The following is a 23,002-nucleotide window of genomic DNA, read 5'->3' on the forward strand; positions in this document are numbered from 1 at the left end:
ACATTTCACGAGTAGAAGGAAAAATGGATTCAATAATATTTCAGCAAGTTTTGGACGCTAACTTGATGCCATTTGTGAAAAAGCTGAAGTTAAAGAGAGGATGGCTTCTACAAATGGATAATGATCCTAAACACACCTCAAAATGCATGGTGGATTACATCAAGAGGCGTAAACTGAAGGTTTTGCCATGGCCTTCACAATCTCCTGACCTTAACATAATTGAAAATCTATGGATAGACCTTAAAAGAGCAGTGTGTGACAGACAACCCAGAAATCTCAAAGAACTGGAAGACTTTTGGAAGGAAGAATGGACGAAGATACCTGAAACAAGAATTGAAAGACTCTTGGCTGGCTACAATAAGCGTTTCCAAGCTGTGATACTTGCCAAAGGGGGGGTTACAAGGTATTAACTCTGCAGGGTGCCCAAACTTTTGCAGATGGCGGATTTTCTGTTATTTTGAAAGTGTAAATGATGTAAATAAAATCTTAGTTTTTGTGACATATTATACTAATGTCTAATCTGTCTTTTGATGCATTTTGGAGATTTCTCCATCTTTTCTTGGCTTCTTTATGCACATTAATAAACATTTTTGCCTGGTGTGCCCAAACTTTCAAACCCGACTGTTCATGTTATGGCGGAAATTAAATAAATAGATGTGTGTAAGAACAACTGATAGTTTTTTACCTTGAACCAGCTAAATGTATTTAATCCCAAGCTTCTGGCATGAAGTCCATGACGTAAACCTCTGACAACGCGAATATCCACCACCCATAAATAGATTGACTGCCTCAACATTGCATTAACAAGTGGGTTAGAACAGGAAGGGGGCAACAGAGCCTCCGCCCTCCTGATCAGCAATCATACCGCTGCATCAGGTTTCCTCGCTTTGGCAGAGTCACCTTCAGACTTTTGCCGTCCATCTCTCCCTCGCCTCCACTTACGGCACTTAACGTTATTACTGGGGCCCAGAATTAATTATAGCTGGAAGACCTGCCCAAGACCTGCTTGCTAATGGACTCTTCCATTCCATCATCTTTATTAAACCCTGCCTGTATATCTTGTTCCCCGTTGTAAAAGCAAAGTCCGAGCCTTAGCTGAATTGTGGCCATGTGGTGAAGCATATCCCCTTGATACACGACTTGGCATACAGTAGGGAAGCTAATGGATCTTACCTCTGCACTAAAATTTGCAAACATGCCCAGGCCCAATTTAATTTTCTATGCTAGATATGTGGTTGCCGTCAGGGCGGTCAAAGTATATACCGTATTAAGGAGAAGTCATATGGTTCATTGATGGCAGTGCTGACCAGAAAATGTGGTGCAAGCTTCACGCAAGCAGGAGATTTAGAGATATTTTTTGACTGCACAAAAATGTTAATACGTCCGCCAAGGAGGTTATGTTTTCAGCTTGGTTTGTCTGTTTGTTAGTTAGTTCAGTTGATTGTCTGTCAGCAGGTTACAAAAGAACTACTGGCCCAATATTCATGAAACTTGGTGGAAGATTGGCCAAGTAAGAACCCATAACATTTTGAAGTGGATCTGAGTCACTTAGTAAAAACTAATTTGTGTATTTGCCAATTGCGAGATTTGTGCTGCATTCATGTGCGGTCGGAACAATCGGAAGATATTAGTTACTGATCGTCTTTTGTGGCTCACCTGATCCGTTTACGTTTCTCTTCGTTGTCACGCAAATGCTGGAAACCGCTATCAAGATGTTTACATCTTCTTTGTACCCTCCATGTTATTTCCACATTACGACTTAAAGCTCTTGTACACACTGAAATCGAAAGAAAGACTTTCCAAATCGGGAAATGGGACCATCCACGTAGCACGTAAATGCCCCATTGGCCTTAGCGGGGGATTTTTTGTAGGTAAGAAACTGTGTTATCCTTGTTTGTTCACATGCAGACCTTGACAGTAATAGTAAAACCTCCTCAGTTGCCCACTTTTGCCCGGACGTGGGAATAAGATGCGCCTCTGACCTTTTACGGTCTGTGGACACTTTGTTTTATTTACACATGAAAGGAACAACCTTCAGGAACATCATGAAATATACCTGCTGATTTTTATGCAACCTATTTGTTGTATAGAAATCATTTCTAATAACCAGACACATCTTTCTTTGGCCAAGATTGATATGCTCCCCACTACAAATAGTTTTTGAATGACAAGAATATTGCATAAAAAATCTCTAAATTATAATTCATATTGTTCCTGAAGGTTGCTCCTTTCAAATGCAAAAATAGTTGATCATGGAGTTTGATATTCTTGAAGAACCAGTAAAGGTCAGATGTATGCATACTTAACACAAGTTCCAGACTATCTTGTTTAATGGCTGGAGTTTCTAAGATTTTTAGCTACGCAAACGTCTGTCGGTGGCATCTTTTAGTAAATTTAACACTTGCTTTACATTTCTGTATCTAATTTCTAACATCACAAGAATATTTTAAAATATTCTCAAAGTAACTCATATTTTTCTTAATATTTTAACTATTCTTTTAATCCAACGTTGTAATGCATTTAGTCAAACTTTAAAACTATAAGCATGATATTTATCAAACACCCCATAAAGGTTTCCAACCTCAACATTGTGGCATTCAATAGCACATACCAGCAAAAGATTTTGTTATCTTCTGAGTGAAGATAATTTACTGTGCCGTGATCTTCCATTTGTGTAGTTAAGTGTCCTGAAGTCAGTTTAGTGTAAATTAAAATGTTTATTTAGCTCCCATGTTGATGTTTGTGGCCTGTAGTTTTATATTATAAAACATGTTTTTGTTGTGGTTGTATGACTTGGCCAACCACAAAGTAAATATAAAGTTAAGTGTGTTATATTGCCCATTCTGCTTTTTGCTCATCTATTTTGTTTTAATGGCATACTGGTAAACTATGTTAGGAACTTAAGTGCCTTATTCGGGAAGTAATTGTGCTTATTACTTAAAAAAGTGAGAGGCAGGCTGATTATTAGTGAAATGTCTGTGTCAAGTGGAGAGTGCTCTAGAGATTCCCTCCCCCGTTGTGCACCTCCTAACGCGTGCTGACCAAGGCCCTACTACTAATCACTTAGTTTATTCACTTTGCACCATGAAGCATCTCAGCGAGTGCTTTCGACAGCCAGGTACTAATGAGCGCTAATGAATGGGAAGTTAATTTGTGGCCTCATTTGTTTGACTGTGCAGTTGCCTCCCCACCCTCCGCCACCCTTTAACTGGTGTTGAGTGTTCCCCTGTGGGCTGGCGGTCAGTCGCTGCTTCTCACGTCTTTTCAAGGGGGGTAATAACTTGACCTTCCTCTTGCCAGGAGACAGCTGCCCCTGTTTTTATCTGATCACATCAGGCAGAATCCTTGCAGATACACCCCCTGAAAACATTTGGTCATTACCTTGGTTTTTAAAGCAATTTCTATTGCTGGATGTTTATGCACATATTTAAAGAGTAACCTGTTTTAGATCATTTGTTGATATTTTTTTCTGTTTATTTGATTCTCTGTTTACAAATGAATGTTTCAACCTATTTGTATGGCTCTTTTAAGAAGCTGCTGTTGGTTTTACAATATGTTATCTGGCCTTTTCAGATAATTTATCCACCACTTATAGTTTGAATGACAGCCATAAGAAAGTTGTAGATCTCTGTTGAATGAAACACACATTAATGTTAACAACATGGATTATTACACCATAAACCTTTATACATTTTTTTAAATTTAGCATCATTTGAGGCTAATCTGGTTTAAATGTGCCTCTTAACACAGTGTAATCTTACCTACCTTTTAGCTTTGTCACCTAAATACAACTGGACCATGTTTAAAAAGCAACATTAATGTGTTAATGCTTTGCAGTAGTGTGTGACTAATGTTTGTTATTACCAGGTACACAGCAGTACAGTAAATACACAGGCTATGGTCAGACATACCAGTGGGATGGCAGCCACCAGGACACAATTCCAAGGTATATATTGCTCCTAGCTGCTTTAAAGAACAGCTAGGAGCTTAATTTCCTCGGGCACTCAGATAGCTCAATCGGTAGAGCGGGCGCCCACATATATCCTCGACGCAGCGGGTCTGGGTTTGACTCTGACTTGCGGCCCTTTGCTTTATGTAATTCCCCCCCTTTCTCCCCTTTCATATCTTCAGCTGTCCTGTCAAATAAAGGCCTAATGCCCAAAACATAATCTTAAAAACATAACGTATGTTAATGTAAATGTGTTGTATTTATATAGCGCTTTTCCAGTCTTGACAACTGCTCAAAGCGCTTTTACATCTACAGGATACATTCACACACATTCATCAATGTGGCCGGGGCCGCCATACAAGGTGGCACCTGCTCATCAGATAAACATTCATACACATTCACACTCCGATGCGCAGCACCGGGGGCAACTCGGGGTTCAGTGTCTTGCCCAAGGACACTTCGACAATGACTGCAGGGGCGGGGATCGAACCACCAACCTTCCGATTGACAGGCAACCGCTCTACCACTGAGCCACAGCTGCCCCAATAATATTAATATCCTCAAATGACAGAAAAAAGATTTGTTTGTTGTTACAATCATTTTTAGCCATGCTTGGTCATGGTGAGCCACTTTGGTCGGTCCAACTATTTGATGGACTACCATCATATTTTGTAAAGTTATTCATTGTCCCCAGAAGTTGAATCCTATTGACTTGTTGATATGATTGTATAGTACCACCATGAGGTTGAAGTAAAAAAAAAAAAAAAAAAAAAAAAGAATTACATCCATTTGGTTATCCCCTGACCTTTCATTAAGCGCCATCACCATGTAAAAGTTAGACATGTCTTTTAATGTCTTACCAGAATATGATTTCTGTCAGGGTTTTTTGACTTTATTTTTTTGAACTTCCTATTTCCGCCATCAGATGTAGCTACGAGAAATTTTCGCCAGTTTTTGACTAAAGCCCAGTTGTTTTGTTGTACTTGAAATGATACAAAACCATTTCTTTAACTTGTTTCAGTGATGGCTGGCAGAGAAGATGCACTGAGATCGTGGCCATTGATGCTCTGCAGTTCAAGAACTTTCTAGAACAGTTTCGTCCAGAGAAACTTAACCGAGAACTCAACAAGGTTATCTTTTATTTTTATTATCTGTATTTTCTGCCTGCTTTCTTTGAGTGTTTTTCTTGTCTCTTTGTTAAGTGTCTTTGCTCTGCATGTCACAAACCATAAATACTGGGTTTTGCTTCCTAGGAACTATTAACTGAGTTCTGCTGTAAGTGTTTTTTTTTGTAGACAAAGTGTGCGCAGTTTGTATAATTTATGGCAATGGAAGTGTGGAGGCAATACAATCACTGCTCTTTGATGTTAAACTTTGATAGTATATAGTCAAGACTTTTAAACATGTATTAACGTGTTAATGTGTATGGCTGTAGTAATATTGGGTTTTAACTTTTTTTGACACTTTTAATTTGACACTGATTTAATAACTTTATCAATCCATTTACTTGGTAATTGGTAAACAGTCTCATAGCAAATGTCAGCTGGGATGACATTGACCCATGTATTACTTTTATTCTAAGTAAAGAATTACAGATAAGCCTTATGCATGCAATACAGACTGATTGATTGTCATATAGAGTACAAGCTTTAGCTTATACATTACACTGTCCATTATGCCTAAAATCAATTTGAATGAATATAATTGACCTCAGCGCGATCAATCATAATTATTTCAGATACATCACAGATTTTGTGTGAATCCTTCCATGTGTGCTATATTCCCAGTCAGAAATGTCCATTTGTAATAGCAAATAAAGACGTTGATGTTGTCAAGTCAGAAAGCATGAAAGGAATTTGACAGCTCTGACAAGTGTGTGAAGAATGCACCAACTTATAGATCAATCCTGTTTCGGTTATTGTTCAGCTAACTGTCACATCTGCCCTTTCACAGAAAGAATTTATGACTGGTCAGAGGGAGGGTGGGCGCTCACGATTCATTTTCACTATTCACTTAATTTCCAATGTGAAAAATAATGCTGAGCGGCCCTTCAGATCTTTCATTTAACATCTCCAGCTTTTGGAAATTATTTCCAATGTGACATACGTACATCCCACCTGGCATGTTGTCATGTCAAATGCTCTGGTCAGTGCAATTATTATTATGTCAAACCCACGTCAATTTCACACCAGTGGCCACTGAATTGAGAGAATAGGTGTGAAATGAGATGTTTCCAAATGACACAGTGTTAGAAATGTATATTATGCATTGAATTATGTTGCCTGCAGGCAAATGGAATTACTTTGCTGCTTTCCATTTATGTTTGATAGTATGGAGACCTTATGTACGCCTGGTTCTTATAAAACATAACAGTGATCTGGAACAATAAGGTCCCAAGACCTGAGGCTCACCACACCTGATTCTGCCTTTTTGTACCAAATGACATATCCTTCTCCACTTACAGTACTCGAACGGCTCGGTCTCGTCTGGCTAACGACTTGATGTAATGTCATTCCCAAAAGAAACCTGGTGCATTCACAATTTTGATGACTGAAGCGCTTTGCTTATCATGAGACAATGGCCATATCTGAAATCACTCACTATTTGCTACCTAATGCATTATATTTATATTCTGACACTTTATTTGAGCCCTCAAAAACGATGCAGTGTTCACAGCTTGCATAATACTTTTTGCGAAAATCCGAGCCTTTGAATAACAGTTGTATGACACTTTGTAAAAATAATCATTCATAGGCGTTAACAATCTCAAGTTAGTGCTTACTATAGACTAAACTGTTTAAAAGTTTACTTTTTTACGTCAATAATAGTGAATGATTTTGACACAGCAAATGTTTACATTGTACTCCTTAGCATCTGCTACAGAACACTTGTCATATAATTTTGAGTTTCTTTGTTGTCTTTACGTTTCCTTTCCTAATATTGTCCCCCCTATCTCTGTCTTCATTTAGGCCTACTGTGGCTTTGCTCGCCCTGAGGAACAAAGCATAAACCTTGCGGCAGTTGCTACGGGGAATTGGGGCTGTGGGGTTTTTGGAGGTGACACACGTCTGAAAGGTAATCACTGATGTAACACCCCCGTCAGTAGATCTTGTGAACAAAATGTGCTCAGATCATCTCTGTGCACTTGGCAGCCTTAGCGGACTCTCTTACTGGATATAACGGAATACATTTCAGCTTGAAGGGCTCCAGTAGCTCAGCGTCGGCATTCATTTGTCTTCCGGGAATGCGTTCATTTAGTTAAGGCCTATTCGTCGCCTTCCTTCTATTGATCAAATGACACAGTTAATATGTTTCATTAATAGTGAAATTGATCGCTTGCTCAAGTCCATCAATCCATCATAGCTTTCTGTCTCAGCCTTGTATCACTGTCACTGAGCACGGAGCTCCAGGAGACTTGATGCTTACTGTTTGCAGTAGTAGCTCTGCTTCATACTTTCTACCTGACTTAGAGCCACTGTGCTTGCAAACTATACATATATTTATTAATTAGCTGTAGCAAGGTACAGCCCCCCCATAGGCAAAATCACCTGCTGTCTGCGTAATGACATGCCTTCTGGAAAGAGCTTGTAATTTAGGCTGTTGTCTTCCTGGGTTTACTTTTCTGTGTCCTCAGATAGCCACCTATTTTTTAATTGTCAGACAATTCTTGGGAAAAGCAGTTGAAACAGAGCAGGGGAGAGAAACTGCTGAAGTTTAGGTATATTCTGCTTAGCTCTCGTCTGAAAATGTTGATTCAGTAATGCTTGTTAACGTGCCACTGATCCAACCTTCATTAATCAGCAGATATATTTCCAGTCTCTTAAAATATTCACAACTCTCCGGGGCCAGATCTGGACTCTTTGTAACTAATCCAGAGTTCTCTGTTCCCCTGATAACAGTACTTTCCTTTTACTGTACATGCCACAGAATAAATTGTAACATCAGCTACTGGATGACTCTTTACACTTATGTTTAATTAACTGTTTCTGTATTTTTACAAGTAAGAAGATAAGAATGTGTGAACAAACCTGCAAAAAAACAACCTAGAAGCTTTAATTTTATTTAAACAGACTTTGTGCGACTCTTACTGTTAAGGTTTAACACAAGCTTCTTTTCCTCCAGCTCTGCTCCAGATGCTGGCAGCTGCTGAGGCGGGCCGAGATGTGGCCTATTTTACCTTTGGTGACAGCCAGCTCATGACAGATGTCCACAAGATGCACTCTTTCCTAACTCAGAGGAAGATCAGTGTCGGTAAAGAAAACAACAACCCAGTCTGCTCCCTGTTTATATGCAACTTAATATTCTTTTAAATTCAGTGCTAAGGGTGTGATAGTAATGAAGTAATGACATCCTCTCAGGATTTTATTGTAAACCGTGTGATCTCATGATATGATATGGCTAATTATTATCCCTGAAAACTTATTGAAACTTTACATTTTGCTTGCTGTGATATGAGGACACTCTAGAGACTAGATAACATATACAATCTCCTTGTCTCCGTCATAGGGGAGGTGTATGATCTCCTGGAGCAGTACTACAGCTCAGTGTGCAAGAGCTGCCTTGGCCGGCGCCCTGACGTCAGCCTCTACTCCTTCATCTACCAACAGGTCAGCTCCTCCCTGGCGCCAGATGACTCCGACAGGGGCTCGGCCAGACATCACGTCCCTGCAGACTGCCGTTAAGGTCAGGTGGCTGATGAGTCACCGTGCCTTATCCTCTGAAAACTAAACAAAAGCGGGTTAAAACATTCTCCGTCTACCTTAAGCTTTTTTTTTTTTTCTTTCATAAGGCAAACTTTTGATTAACAGTGGTCAATAAACCAAATGTGGTCTCCGCCACTGGCAGCTGAAAAAGGACAATCTAGCATGCAGATCCTTTTCACAAACAACTGAACTGCAAAGCGTGATTAGTTTGGACCCTGTATGGCGCTGTGTTCATTTTGCTGCTGCTGGTAATACGCTGATCCATTGAGCTTCAATAGGACGCAATTGTGATTTTAATGGTGAAGCAAAGGTTGCCATCCATCTTCTGAGTTTGTCATGTTGCCTTTTTTACACCCACACATATCCGGCCTAATTGAATTGGCTGTCAGAAATCAAGTTAAAGGAAAAGAATAACAAGAACGGGGTTTTGAAAAGCTTGGCGTGTTCTCAGGAAAACGGTTTGATTTAAAGAGCAGCCTTGCTGTTTGGGAAATAATGTCTTACCTTCTGCACTTACAGCAAAATTCTAGAAAAATTCATGAATACATTTTTTGGGTTCTTTGCTGAATGTGATATTGACTCCAAAGAACCCAGTTGCACTTAAAATATTAATTTGATTGGTTTGTTTCTGTATTTTACAACTCATTTGTGTGACTCTGTTATTTGTAAGCTTTCTTAATAATTGCTGTATAGCTGCACTTGAATGAAAAGTGAGATTTTCTTTTTTCTGACAGGTTTTGTTTTTCAAACAGCCTAAATAAAATCAGTTTAAAGTAAATGTAATATTCAAATTATTAATATTGCCTATGTTTTATTCTGAAGCACCATTTGAATAGAGCCACAAATGTCAGTGATACATCTCTGAACAGTCAGAATGAGACCCTCTTGTCTCATGAATGTTAAAGGCAAATGAGTTTCTATACAGCCTTGCCATTTATCTACACCCAGCTATTGCTTCACCCTTTCACTCACAGTTTAATAAGGTCATACCTTTTATATAAACTGTACATGACACCTCATTAAGTAAAGAGTAGATCATAGAACATCGAGTCAGAGGCGAGAGCCAGGCAGTGATGCTCCTGGCTGATTTCTCTGTCAGATGAAACTGCTTCATTTGCATCAAGAAGAAACTGTTTGAGACAAGATTCAGAGGTTAGACCATTGGCACTTTGTATTTAGGTTAAATATTGTGGTATTTGTAAACATGTAAAAATAATCTTGGGCACACAATACAATTTCACATATGACACTGGGTTCACAACATTAAAAATTGAAGTTGATATGTATACTAACACACTGTTAAAATCTGATTTACAGATTACCCAATCAGCAGGAGTTTATTGACTGAATACTTTTAGTTGAATGTTAGTTTTGTCCCTCACTAAATAGACTCCTGGGACCCTGAATACGTGAATGAATAAGGGGGAGCTTGGTGCCTTCATGGAATCAGGACTTGAAGTAGGTGGGTCTCTCTTTGTAGCTTGCTGAGTTCAAAAAAAGCCTTTGGTGGCGTCTCTCCTAATGGGATCCATCATAGACACACGGGGTATCCTACTGGATTGATCCCTCTGCAGTAAGCCCCATGTGTGTCTTTGACCTTTTGGAGGCCATCTGTCATAAAGTCACGAACAGTGTTTAGTCTCTTAAACATGTTCACACTTTGACACATGGCTGTACTACAGTTTGGGGTGGAACAGTTAGATAAATAATGCAGTTTGCAGATAACACTTTGAATTCTATAAGCTCAGCATGCAGAGTGGTAGTTGGAAAAACTACTTTTCTTTGTTTTGTTTGTTGTTGGGCAGAATATTTACCTAAATGAAAAATACACTTCAAGTGTAGCAAAGAGACATCTAATCGGTAATGTAAAATTTATATTTGGCATCCAGGAAGATTGTTTCTGATTTTTGAGCATTGTTTTGAAGGATTAATTACAAAGATCAGAATTCAACTGCTTTAGTGGCAAATTTAGGTTTGAGTTAACATTTGGTCCGGTGAATCAGGGGATCAAGCAACCTTTAACAGGTCCCTTTTTAGGTACAGTGCACTCATACATTTGGACTGAGTAATTACACACTTAAAGCACTACAGCACACACCATGTATTCTTGAGTCTATTGTATAAATTATCAATGGACCCCAGAGAACATAAAATGCATCAAACAGTTCAGTCATTCAGTTCATTAGTCTTTTTGAAGCTGGAATGACATGGCTGTCTAATCTTTACAATTTTGCTTTGTTTCCATCCAAGAAGGTCAGCTCTGATACTGTAGGGTACTGTATTATAAATGTGGAGGCCTATTTAAATTCATCATAAGCTATGTACTTCATGTTTCCTTATCATTTTTGATCATTAGTGGAAACTCTCTGTAGTGTTTGGAGGAGTTATGTGAGGATCTCTTGGCCACAGATTAAAGGTTTATCAGCTGAATATTGATATGTTTGATGGAACCCTGGGAGCTGTGGCTTACATTTGTTTGGACTGAATACATGAGACAAAAATATGATTCATTGTCATGAGCTGCCTTTTGTTAAGCATTCGTACTTTGTCCTTTCCATCAGAATATCTTTTTTTGTGAAAAACAAAGTGGATGCTGCACACACTGGATATACATACAGTGGCATTGGAGTACATGCGGGATGCACCTTATTTGCAATTGATTCTAATCTTAGAACATTAGTCATGAATTACCATTTTACACTCTCTTGGTAAAAGTGGAATCTCTTGGAATTCTAACATCAAAAGACAAAAAAAGGTTTAAATGTTGGATAACGTCCCCCAATTTAACATCAGGGCATCTTAACATTGTCTTCCTGTTTGCCTGTTCATTTTCCTTCCATGTGTTCCTTCACTTTGGGCTAGCTTCAGTGCATTTTTCTCATTCCAGTTCATTATTAAACCTCTAGTATGACCACTCTATTACAGAAGTCACCTGTTCAAATTAATTTGAATAAATTAAATTTTAGGCATCAGAGAGTCTTGTCTAATCTAATTAATTGATTGCAGTTTTCCAAGAGATTTATTAAGAAATGTTTTTTTTTATTTGGCAAAAACTCTCAGCACAGGTGAATCTTGTTACTAGCTTGCTGGAGCGGGACACAGTCGAGCTTAACAATACATCTGGCACCCTTATCCGTAGTTACAGACAGTTGCATGGTCCTAACTGTTGAACACTTAACGTTATTGGAACAAATGATAGCCACTAATATAAGAGACAATATTCTGTTACACACCAATCAGTATTTTCTCCCAGCCATCGGCAAGTTTAGCAAACAATCGGTGAACCTTAATGTTGCTTTGTAGACAGACTTTTTGTCGTTCTCACATTTTTCTTTTAAATCAATTTTGTGCTATCACAATCAACAAATCTTGGTCAACAAAGCATGATCTATAAATGTCCTCAGCTCTCATTGCTGTAGCTGTTGACATGGTTGAACTTGGTGTGACCTAAATGTTTCCCCACATGTGTCGTCGTGGCGCCTCAGCTGTGTCATAGCCACTGTCGTTTGATGGTAATTGTGTCTCTCCTCCGGCTCTACAGATGCTGAGATAGTTCCTCGTCCAAAGGCAGTTCCTTGAAACCTGCTTGCATTGTCTTTTATTTGGTCTGAATAGCCTGCAGTCAAAAACACGCTTAAATATGGGCTTCTCTAGAGGAGGCAGCAACGGTGTATAAATCCATAACAATAGCAATTATTTATTAGTGACAGCTTTTTATGGCCATTTTAGTTCAAATGTTTAGACTGCAATTGATCCAAAAGAAAAAAATCAATTTTTATGTGATAGCTGTAGCTTTTAACCAAACTGACTGCTCGCTCTGTAAGGTCAAGGATTGAGTGAGTGAAGTTATTTTTGCTCCTAGTGTTATTAGATTGCCTATCTATCATTGGGGTGGCATGTGATTGATACTGTCTCGGCTTGAATGAAAGACTGAGCAAGGCCGTTGTTGCTCCCTTACAAAAGTAAGGGGTAGCGTGATTGCCACAACAACTTATGTAGAAGAGGCCCTTGAAGGATATAAAATGACTAGCTAAGTGCTTACTACTTGTGCTGTGTCACTTCTCCCTAAACTAATTTTCGTATGTTCTTACAGACCATTCATAAAACTTCGCAACAACCTTCGCATGTATCGTGGAAATAAAAACCACCTGGGCAATTTTGGAAGACTGATTACCACCAAGTGTGTATAAAAAACTGTTAATTTAGGGGCAGTCCACTTATTGCTGACCATTTACAATGTATAATAATTATGTAATACACACACAGGCTCAGGTCCTATACATCAGCGGTCCCCAACCTTATTTGTGCCATGGACCTGTTTCATGTAGCCTAAGACATATTTTCAGACACCTGTCTTTAAGGTGTGGCGGATGAACACGACAAAAAAAAAAATATCACCAGCATGAAAACATATCTATTAATATACTGTAGATAACATGAAAACAAATGTAAAATGCATGAAAAACACAATTTACCTTAATGATGTATTAGTGGAAGTCCTGCGCTTGTTTTTGTGCAACGAGCGGCCCCATCGGGGGGTAACGGTAGACAGTGACACCCAAAGTACGTTCCTTATGTCCAGTTTATTCCGGGATTTTGTTTTGATTTCTGTCACGGCATAAAAACGGGGGGCTTGGTCTCCATGTGCCAAATATGTTTTGAAGGCTTCATTGCCTCATTTGCTAGCTTGTTGCCACTTATTATGCAGAGCGGGCTTGGCACATGAGAATCACCTGTTTTGATAAATCCATATTTTAAGTAGGACTCCTGGTATTGTCTGTTAAATTTCTTTGTTTTTTAAGTTGTAGACTCCTTCTTTCTCCTCCTCCGTGGGACTTTTACCCTAAGCAAAAAATATCTGCAAAGACGTTTATTTACTCATTTTTAGCAAGTTTTTGGTCTTCATATAAGCGGTAAATATTACGTTGTGTCAAGTGGAAGAGATGCACGGGAGATGGGAGAGAATCCAGTCATTTTTCAAAATAAAACATCTTTCAGACTCTGATAATCAGTTAAACTCAAATAATGTTTTAGTTTTTTTTCTGTGTGGCCCGGTACCAAATGACCCACAGACCGGCACTGGTCCACGGACCTGTGGTTGGCAAACGCTGCTATACATGCACCAATGGAAAGATGTCAGAGTGAGGGGGCTTCAGCTGTTGATGGACAGGCGTTCTGAGCAGTTAAGATTTGGTACCTTGCTCAAGAGCACCTTGGCATTGCTTAGGAGGTGAATTGGCACCTTAACAGCTACAGTCCAACACCACACATTGGTCCATATGGGGACTTGAACCAGCTAATCTCTGGTTCCCAACCCAACTCCCTACAGATTGAGCTACTGCAACCCCAAAAAATGCTAAATGCATGCAGATTCTTTTGCCATATATTTGGATTGTAGATGTCAAATTTACCTTCCCATATGCACCAGGTATGATTTAATGGTTTTATGCTATACGGCTAATTCGGTTTACTTTCCCGAGTTTATCCGTTTTGAACTAAAACCATCTCTTCAGGCCTTTAATTGCACACTTGTTGCTCCTTCCACCCACGAGGTAGATAACACCATCTGCTCCGTGTCCGCACAAGACCAATCATCATTTCAAAAAGAGAAAAATACATTCTGTTCCTTGGCAAAGATTTCTGAGTGCCACAGGAAGAGTATTAGTGAATATGAAATGCATTTTATTTTTGCTTTAAAATATTTTAAATTCCACCATTATTTACAGAGTGTGTTATTATGTGTTGGAATTAGATATATAGATATGCACATATGTTGATCTTTGGGTATGTTACCACATCAGACAGATGTCTCTCTCTGGGTTTCAAAGTTGCCAGAAACAGATGCTTCCCACACATTTCAAAGGAGACATTTTACTGGTTTTTGGCCTTGATCATTTTCAGGATATGATTAGTTCCCAACACATGGCAACAGTCATTAAGTGGGAGAAAAACAAAGTAAAGCGAATAAGTTTTAGTGTGTTTAACCATATAGTGCTGAAGCGATTAATCAATTAATTAATTAGTCAGTTGTCAGAAAATTTACCAACTATACTGAACAAAATTATAAATGCAACACTTTTGTTTTTGTCCCAATTTTTCATGAGCTGAACTCAAAGATCTAAGACTTTTTCTTTCTTACACAAAAGGCATATTTCTCTCAAATATTGGACAAATCTGTCCAAATCTGTGTTAGTGAGCACTTTTCCTTTGCCAAGATAATCCATCCACCTCACAGGTGTGGCAACCAGTCAGTAATTAAAATAAATAAAAGAAGTTGCTGGATATTGGCAGGCCACTCTGAAATGAGCTGTTTTACCATACAGTACAATGCCACAGATGTTGCAAATTTTGAGGCATGCTGACTGCAGGAAGGACCACCAGAGCTGTTGCCCCTGAATTGAATGTTTGTTTCTGTACCAATGTCGTCTCAAAAGCCTTTTTAGAGAATTTGTCAGTACATCTAACCGGCCTCACAAACGCAGACCACGTGTAACCACACCAGCCCAGGACCTCCACATCCAGCGTCTTCACCTCCAAGATAGTCTGAGAGCAGCCACCCGGACAGTTACTGCAACAATCTGTTTGCATAACCAATGAATTTTTGCACAAATTTTCAGAGACCATCTGAGAAAAGCTCATCTGCATGCTTGTTATCCTCATCGGGGTCTCGACCTGACTGCAGGTCGTTGTTGTAACTGATTTGAGTGGTCAAATGCTCACATTCGATGGCATCTGGCACTTTGGAGAGGTGTTCTCTTCACGGATGAATCCTGGTTTACACCGTTTAGGCAGCATGCAGGCTATGGTGTGGGTGAGTGGTTTGCTGATGTCAACAATGTGGATCGAGTGGCCCATGGTGGCGGTGGGGTTATGGTATGGGCAGGTGTATGTTATGGACAACGAACACAGATGCATTTTATTGATGGCATTTTAGACCGCAATGAGATACTGTGATGAGATCTTAAGGCCCATTGTTGTGCCATTTATCCATGACCATCACCTCATGCCATTCATCCATGACCATCACCTCATCCACAATTCCTTGTAGCTGAAAACATCCCAGTTCTTGCATGGTCAGTTTAGTTTTCACACCCCCCCCCCCCCCCCCCCTTATTACCCCCCCCCCCCCCCCCAAAAAAAAAAAAACAGTGAAACTGCACATTTTAGAGTGGCCTGACAATTTCCAGGAAGTACATTTTTTTAATATATTTTTTTATATGACTGGTTTTTGCACCCCCCCCCCCCAACCCCCCAATACAATAAACTGCACATCAGAGTAGCCTTTTATTTGGCCAGCCTAAGGCACACTCTGTGGCAATAATCCTGCTGTCTAATCAGCATCTTGATATGCCACACCTGTGAGGTGGATAGATTATTTGGCAAAAGAGAATTGTTTACTAACACAGATTTAGACAGATTTGTGAACGATATTTGAGAGAAATAAGCCTTTTGTGTAGATAGAAAAAAGTCTTAGATCTTTGAGTTCAGCTCATGAAAAAAAGTGTTGCATTTATAAGTTTGTTCAGTATATTTTTATGATGAATTCATCATTTGGGTAATTTGACAAGCAGAAATGCCAAAGACTGACTGGTTTTAACTTCTCAAACGTGAGGATTTGTTGCCTTCCTCTGTTTTATATCATTGCAAATTTAATATAGTTTGGGCTTTGGACTGTTAATCAAACAAACATGCACTCGCAAACAAGAACTCGCGTCTTTTTTATTATTGTGACAATATCTTAAAACACAAAACTAATCACTTAAGCTAAAAAAGGGATCAATCAATGATGTAAATAATCTTTTAAACTGTCAACTGTAGACCTATGACTGAATGGTCAATACTTGGAGAACAGGAACATCAACCGGCTTTTTTTCCTGACATCTCAAAGTGCTTGATATGTTGTTTTCTGCATGTATGTGAGGACTTTGTGACAGTGGACTGTGGGGGATAGCTGAACAGAGCAACTGGAGGCCAGGGCCTGTCACGTGTTGCAGGTTGACTCTGTGTGTGTCTGTCCATAGAGAGAAGGGAGCTGTCTGCATGTGCCTTTAGTGCTATTCAGAGTAGCTCTAGCAGAGTCGACCTCTAGGCTCTGCCATGCGCCGGGCGTGTTATGGAGCTGTCACTGTTAGGGTGGCAGCACACAATGCAATGGCTCCTTTTGTGGAAGGCTGTATGTGGAGTGTAAAAGAAAGGCACAAGCAAATTAGTTTGATTAAGACATTCACTTGCTTACTATTAGTATCGGACTGTTTTTCTTTGACAAAACTATAATTACAGTGTTTTGAAAGCACAGTTGACTCACCAGCAAGGCTGCACAGGGGGTTGAGGATTTCCTGGTTAGAAAGTGAATCCCTGCTGGGCTTTTTACTGAATGTTAATTGGATTTCATCTGTGAAAAGCCCTCCAGTTCTTACAGAGACATCCTTTTTAATCAAACATAAATGAGACATGCTAAATTGAGTATCATAACTCTGGGGAGGATTCATGACGTTTAATTTTGAAAATTGTTTTATCTTTGCACTTTGATTAACATCTTATTCATTATTAAGTACTTTCTTTGTGATTAAGAAGATATGTTAAAACACAGCAACGACAGTTGATTTGGACCTGTGTAAAAATGAAAAGAAATAAGATTTTTTTCAATATTGAGGTGTAAATCTAATGTGTGCAAATATGTTTTAAGGTGTCCAGTAGTATCGTATCATGGCCCAAGCACCTTGACAACCATATTGGGATATCTCCCAAGATTTGTTTCTTTCTACTTCTAAATATTTAGTTTGATAGCGGAAGTAAAAGTCTGACTTTGCAGTGGTTTTATTTTATGCTGTAATGTTTGCAAAAGCAACAGCCTGTTTATGTCAGTTGTTATTTGTCTGAGTCAGTTTAGAGACTGAAAATGCTATATTGCCTGTCCCTTTGTTGGGTAATTGTAAACTACAGAAACAAAGCCTATTTCTTGTTCCCGTTGGAGCTGTCTAGTGTGCCAGTTTTCTTGACGAGTGTTGTTTGAGGGGCCATAAAACGGCACTGCCACCATCTCTCAGTCCTCTCCTCTATTACATGTACGAGCGGTTGAGTCATTTGCAACAGGACACATGTAACTTAGATGACACCATTTCTCTGGTGGCACACATCACTGGCTCACAAACAAATCTCATTGACAAACTACTACTACGAGTGACAGAGACGTACAGAAGCACAGAGAAGGGTTAAAGAGAGCTTGCCATTATTAATTCACCAGTCATTTAGTTTGGATACACTTTCTTTATGGAAGTGGATTACATATTTTTTTTCTTCCTGCTGCTCAATTACCCAAGCATCCATAAAAACCTGAGGTTCCGTCTCCGGAGTGAGATATAGTTGCGATGCTCATAGCAATAAGAGCGAGATTTAGGATGAGCCTTTCCACTGTGACAGAGACTCGGCAGAGGCACCCTCTCAGTCACCAGATACTGCGGTCCCCAGTCGCTCATTAAAGATGAAACCATTACTTTACAGCCCCGGCTCGCTTCTCTCTGCTCCTCCTTCATCTGCCTTACAGCCTCTTGGAAGTAAATAGACACAAATGAGCTCAAGAATGTACAGAAAGCACATGAGCCAAACCAGTGAAAGGTGGCCAGACAATATTACTTTCCAACTGTGAGGCCCATTAAGTTCCAAACGCCATTTACCATATTTCTCATAACATCTCTTAAGTGGTCAGATTAAGTTTACTTCTGAAGAGACTCCCCTGTGAATTATGCAGCGTAATTTGTTAGTTGACCAGTGTGAGCGTTCCCCATGGTGTGGTTTGGATTTTAAATGTGATGTTTGCTTCACCAGTATGGGAGGGGCAGTCACAGAACTCCTTTATGATTTGCCACTCTACATTGTAATTGGAGTATTTCTGACGGTGAAATAGTGGATGGATTAAAAAGTATAATTTGAAGTCTCTGTGGAAGATTGATTGAATGCTCCTGTACACGTATGTTTAGCTGCAATATGCTTAACCTAACATCATGGAATAGCTAAACAGTCTGTTGACCTAAGATAATGCAAAGGCAATTAAACACCTCAAATATATAGTCTATGTATATTTACAGTAAGGTCAAACATGCAGACATGATTTATTTTTTTACATCTCTTTTATTGAAAGATGAAACAGTCAGGCTGATACATGTTTGTATAGGAAGTACCAAATTACGATATAAGACTTTCACCTAATCCTTAGACCATACTAAAACAGACAAAAATATGAAGAATCGCTTATGGAAACTTAAAAAAAACACTTTTTGTCCCTTTTAGACCAGACTCTAGACCAAACAAGCACATTAACAAACCTCTGTTTTCCCATCGGTTGGATCTGTGTATGTTCTTCTTAATGGTTTACTGTAATTGACGGAGTCAGTAAGCGGTTGCTGCTCCATGGCATGTGGTTTAGTTACTAGAGTCATGAGAGTGATGGAGACGTTGGCAGCTGTGGGCTTCAGGATGCTGCTGCTCACTGCAGGCCTCTGTTCGTCTGCCCGCCACACCTCCACAGGGACTATCCTGCTGGGACAAGTGGCCACCTGGGAGCTGAGCACGTAATGAAGCACACCTTTTTTTTTTACGCCACTTCCACTTGATCAACCCCTTTTCCTAATGCCAACGATCCCTCCATCTCACATCTGGCATGGCAGCAGAACAGATCTGTTGGGGAACTGAGAGAGTGAGGGAATTGCTTTTTGTCAAGTGTGTGTCTCAAATGACCAGCGCCACAAAGCTTACATGCATGCAAACTCATGCCTTTTTATTTGCCCTCATGACAGTATAGCTATTAGCTGCCTGGTGGTGGTTTTCACTTGTCAAGCATTATGAGATTTCCTTCAGAACTCATGGCCAGTTCACAAATTTGAGATGGGGGGTTTGGAAAAGAGTGCAGCGCTCTTAATGAGTTCCTTCCATCTAACTTTTATCCCTCCTGTCGCCTTGGATCCATTCATATTTGGCACTTATGCAACCGGCTCTGAGTTTTGCTCATGCTGAACTGGGAGGCCACGCATGCGGATGAATGGTTGTTACTCCGATGTGAGGGGAGCATTTAAGCGAATGTCTCTTTGCAGTGCTTTTGTGGATGATTGACTCTGGTCTTAGGATGATTGCCTGGCCCAACCATTTACCTACTCTACTCACATCTAGTTATGAACTCTCACTTTCTCCCTCTTTTTCTCTTTGTTTATCTCTGCTCAGATCCAGTTGAGAGAAGCTAAGGCATTTATCCTGCTGTGAACTGAACAATGTGCTTATGATAATGATTAGGATGATAAAGCTAATGATTAATGACTGTTGAGATTTTTGTCCTCCACACCAATCATAACCCTCTGCACTTTCTCAAATCATAACACCCTGATCCTTTCGCTTACTATCCCCGCTATTCACCCTGCAAGCTCTTTCTGTGAAGCCACTCAAATTAGCTCCGGCCGTTCGGTTAGAGTCCAACCGCGGCAGGACATGTTGCAAGACCAAGGCATAAATCATTCCCCAGAGCAGGAGCTGTGGCAGGCCTAGACGCACATCTACCGCCCGAGATTTACGCTGCACATCGAAGCACAGCCCTGCAATCTGGATCCTCTCCACCAGGTCATCTTCAAATTGGTTATTGATCTTCCAATCCCAAAATGAATCATACGTTGCCACCACTGTTTAGGTACTATGTTTACAGTAGCGTAGCTTGCTTTGCTGCTGATATGCAGCCTGGAAATGGATTATTGTTCAGAAACCATGGGAAAAGAGAACCTGCGCTGAACAGAGTAAATAGGAAAATAAATTAAAAGCAGTCTTCCTTGAGATGAGTAGGTGTCATGTTGTCATCCACCAGAACCTCATTATAACATATCAAAAAAAAAGAAAAATCTCTTGACAGTCGTTAAAGTAAAGAGCTTGAAGTTGGCTATTCTGCTGTGTTGAAGTGCGACAATATGTGATTATGGCTGCAGTTGTTTTAATATTTTCATTTGAGAATAATTGCAGTGCCTATGATATTATTGTACTGCAATTCATGCTGTATTTTGGCAATATTTTTTCTTTCATGTGAAGAAAACAATTGCCTCACACACATCTTGATTCTGACTCTGTTTAAAAAGACATAATGGAAACCTGGATCACTATATGACGCTTAAATACACAGGATTCTGTCATGCCACTATCAGTACTTCTGTCTGCATCTAACTTAAATGGGACAGGTTCCATGGAAGTACTTAATTTCAGCTCTTGGCATATAGTATACATTAGTCTATTTTTTAATGGGGCTTCACTTCTTGCCCAATTAGGCTCCAATATGGTGTGTAAATATAGCTTTTGCCTTGGGAGCAGTTTCCTCATAAATGCCAGAATGGCCATTATCAGAATTCCTTTGTGAGTGAAAACAGACAGCTATAATAGACTTCTGCCTTAATTGAAAGATTGTAAGAATGGAAGTGGTACTTTCTTTGAATTTCCTCCTTAAATGTCAATATTTGAAACACAAGACAATGGGCCATTTCTTTCCGTTGTATCATTTTGGAGGGAAAATGTCAAACTCAGTTTCACTTTCAAAGATGGCTGCATTATTGCTCATGGCTTCTGAATTACCTAGTGTGTGGAACACACATGGATGACAGGATCAGTGTAACTAATTGGCTCTTGAGTGAAATAGGATTGTAATCTTGTAGCTGTTATTTTTGATTCATGTGCACATACAATAACAGAGGCTCATTACGACTACATGGTGATTAGTGATTACAGCCCATGACATGATTTGTTAGAGCTGATGCGCTTTTGGTTGTGAAGCATGTCCACTGGTCAGATAAGGACAGAAAACTATGCTTTTACTAATAGATGCCTTTTTCACTATTTTTAAGAACTATTGTCATTGATATTTATGTGTGTGTATTTGCTGTTTTCATGTTTGATTGCAGTTCTGAATGACTGTATAAACTCAAATCATGGCCTTGAAGCTACTTATCTTTTCCTACCTGTTCCTCCTGAGATCATCTTCAAAGTCTCATTGCACAGCAGCGGATCTCTTTTTAACTCGCCCTACCCAGGCATCCTACTTTTTGAAGAGGTTATTGAAGTTTCTATTCAAGGGGTTTCAAACTTACATCAACACTGCCCCTGCTTTGCTTTTGTCATTCTCAGTTGAGTTAAAAATCCATCTTCACTGGCCTTTCATTTCTCATGGACTCTGGCAGGCCCCTAGCCTTAGAAGAGGGAATCTGAATGGACAGCTCTGCTCCCCTGTGCTCCCTTCTCCAGTCGATGGCAGCCAGCAGGTAGGACTCTGTCTCCGTCTGCAGCGTGGCAGACACTTATTAGTGGTAATGTACTCCCATCATCCATCTCCAGGTGGACTTCCGCCATTGATCTCAACACCAAGGCTTGTCACTAGCTGGTCCTCACACAGTGAAAGTGCCGGTCGCCACCAGCACTGGCTTTAGATGACCCAGCTCAATGTTCTGTCAATAAACCCGCTGCTGGACAGCCGGTGTTAGACCTGTGAGGTGACTTGCACAGCTGCACGAGGTGTTTTCCTCACAGTGTTCTTCAATACCTAAATTCAGCCTGGACAAACAAAAGTGTAAATATTTATAGATGCAGTATATTTAAACAAGTATATTTGTATAGCAGTGAGTTCATATGTCATTGTTCAATAGGAGAATTTACATCTGTATTCTTTTAGTTAACATTGACTCTTGTAATACATTGTAATATTGTTATTCGGTGTCCAGACTGACAGTACCTGAAATAACGCAGTGCTCTGATTCATTTGAATGGAGCCAGTCTATCGGTGCAGTACGGGTGCCAACGTAGGGGGCTTCAGCGAAACAACGCAGTGGTGTCTGTCAAAAAAAGTTATCTTGGCTCAACTTTAGCTGCAACACAATACACGTTGCAAAATCATGTTGGTGAGCATTATAAACCACTGTGCAGTGTGCTGTCTGATAAGCCTTTAAACCCATGAATCTGTACTCACACTGGACTTGCCGGATCATATTTCATCTCTCAACGGTACCTTTAACAACATGCCTCCACCAATGCAGCTGTTAACATCCCTAAGACTACCTGCCTATAAGCAATAAGAAGTAGCATAATTACATTTGGTGCTGTCAGTTAAATGCGTTATTAACGACGTTAACGCAAACCCATTTTAACAGCGTACATTCTTTTATTGCATCATTATTGTTCTCTTTGGCCTAGCAAACTTTATAGATTTTTCACATGCTGTTGCAACAACAACTAATGTTAGAAAAACTACAGTACCACACCGGATCTAGCTAGACCGGAAACAAAATAGGCAGGTCGCACACACTTGTTTGGGCTTGCGAACTGGCCAAAGAGCAGTAAC

General features: G+C 39.8%; 1 protein-coding gene across 2 annotated transcripts in view; it reads left to right on the forward strand.

Moving 5' to 3' along the window:
• Positions 1-11,624, forward strand: part of LOC116670754 (poly(ADP-ribose) glycohydrolase) — a 25,614-nt gene extending 13,990 nt beyond the window's left edge. For both annotated transcript variants that reach the window (XM_032501413.1, XM_032501411.1), the window contains exons 13-17: positions 3,868-3,946; positions 4,971-5,079; positions 6,919-7,024; positions 8,072-8,200; positions 8,456-11,624. In XM_032501413.1, coding sequence (XP_032357304.1) covers positions 3,868-3,946; positions 4,971-5,079; positions 6,919-7,024; positions 8,072-8,200; positions 8,456-8,631 — 599 coding nt within the window. In that variant the 3' untranslated portion in view covers positions 8,632-11,624. The remainder of the gene's footprint in view (positions 1-3,867; positions 3,947-4,970; positions 5,080-6,918; positions 7,025-8,071; positions 8,201-8,455) is intronic.
• Positions 11,625-23,002: the final 11,378 nt, after the last annotated feature.

Source organism: Etheostoma spectabile, chromosome 21 (assembly GCF_008692095.1).
Source record: "Etheostoma spectabile isolate EspeVRDwgs_2016 chromosome 21, UIUC_Espe_1.0, whole genome shotgun sequence".
Taxonomy (NCBI): domain Eukaryota; kingdom Metazoa; phylum Chordata; class Actinopteri; order Perciformes; family Percidae; genus Etheostoma; species Etheostoma spectabile.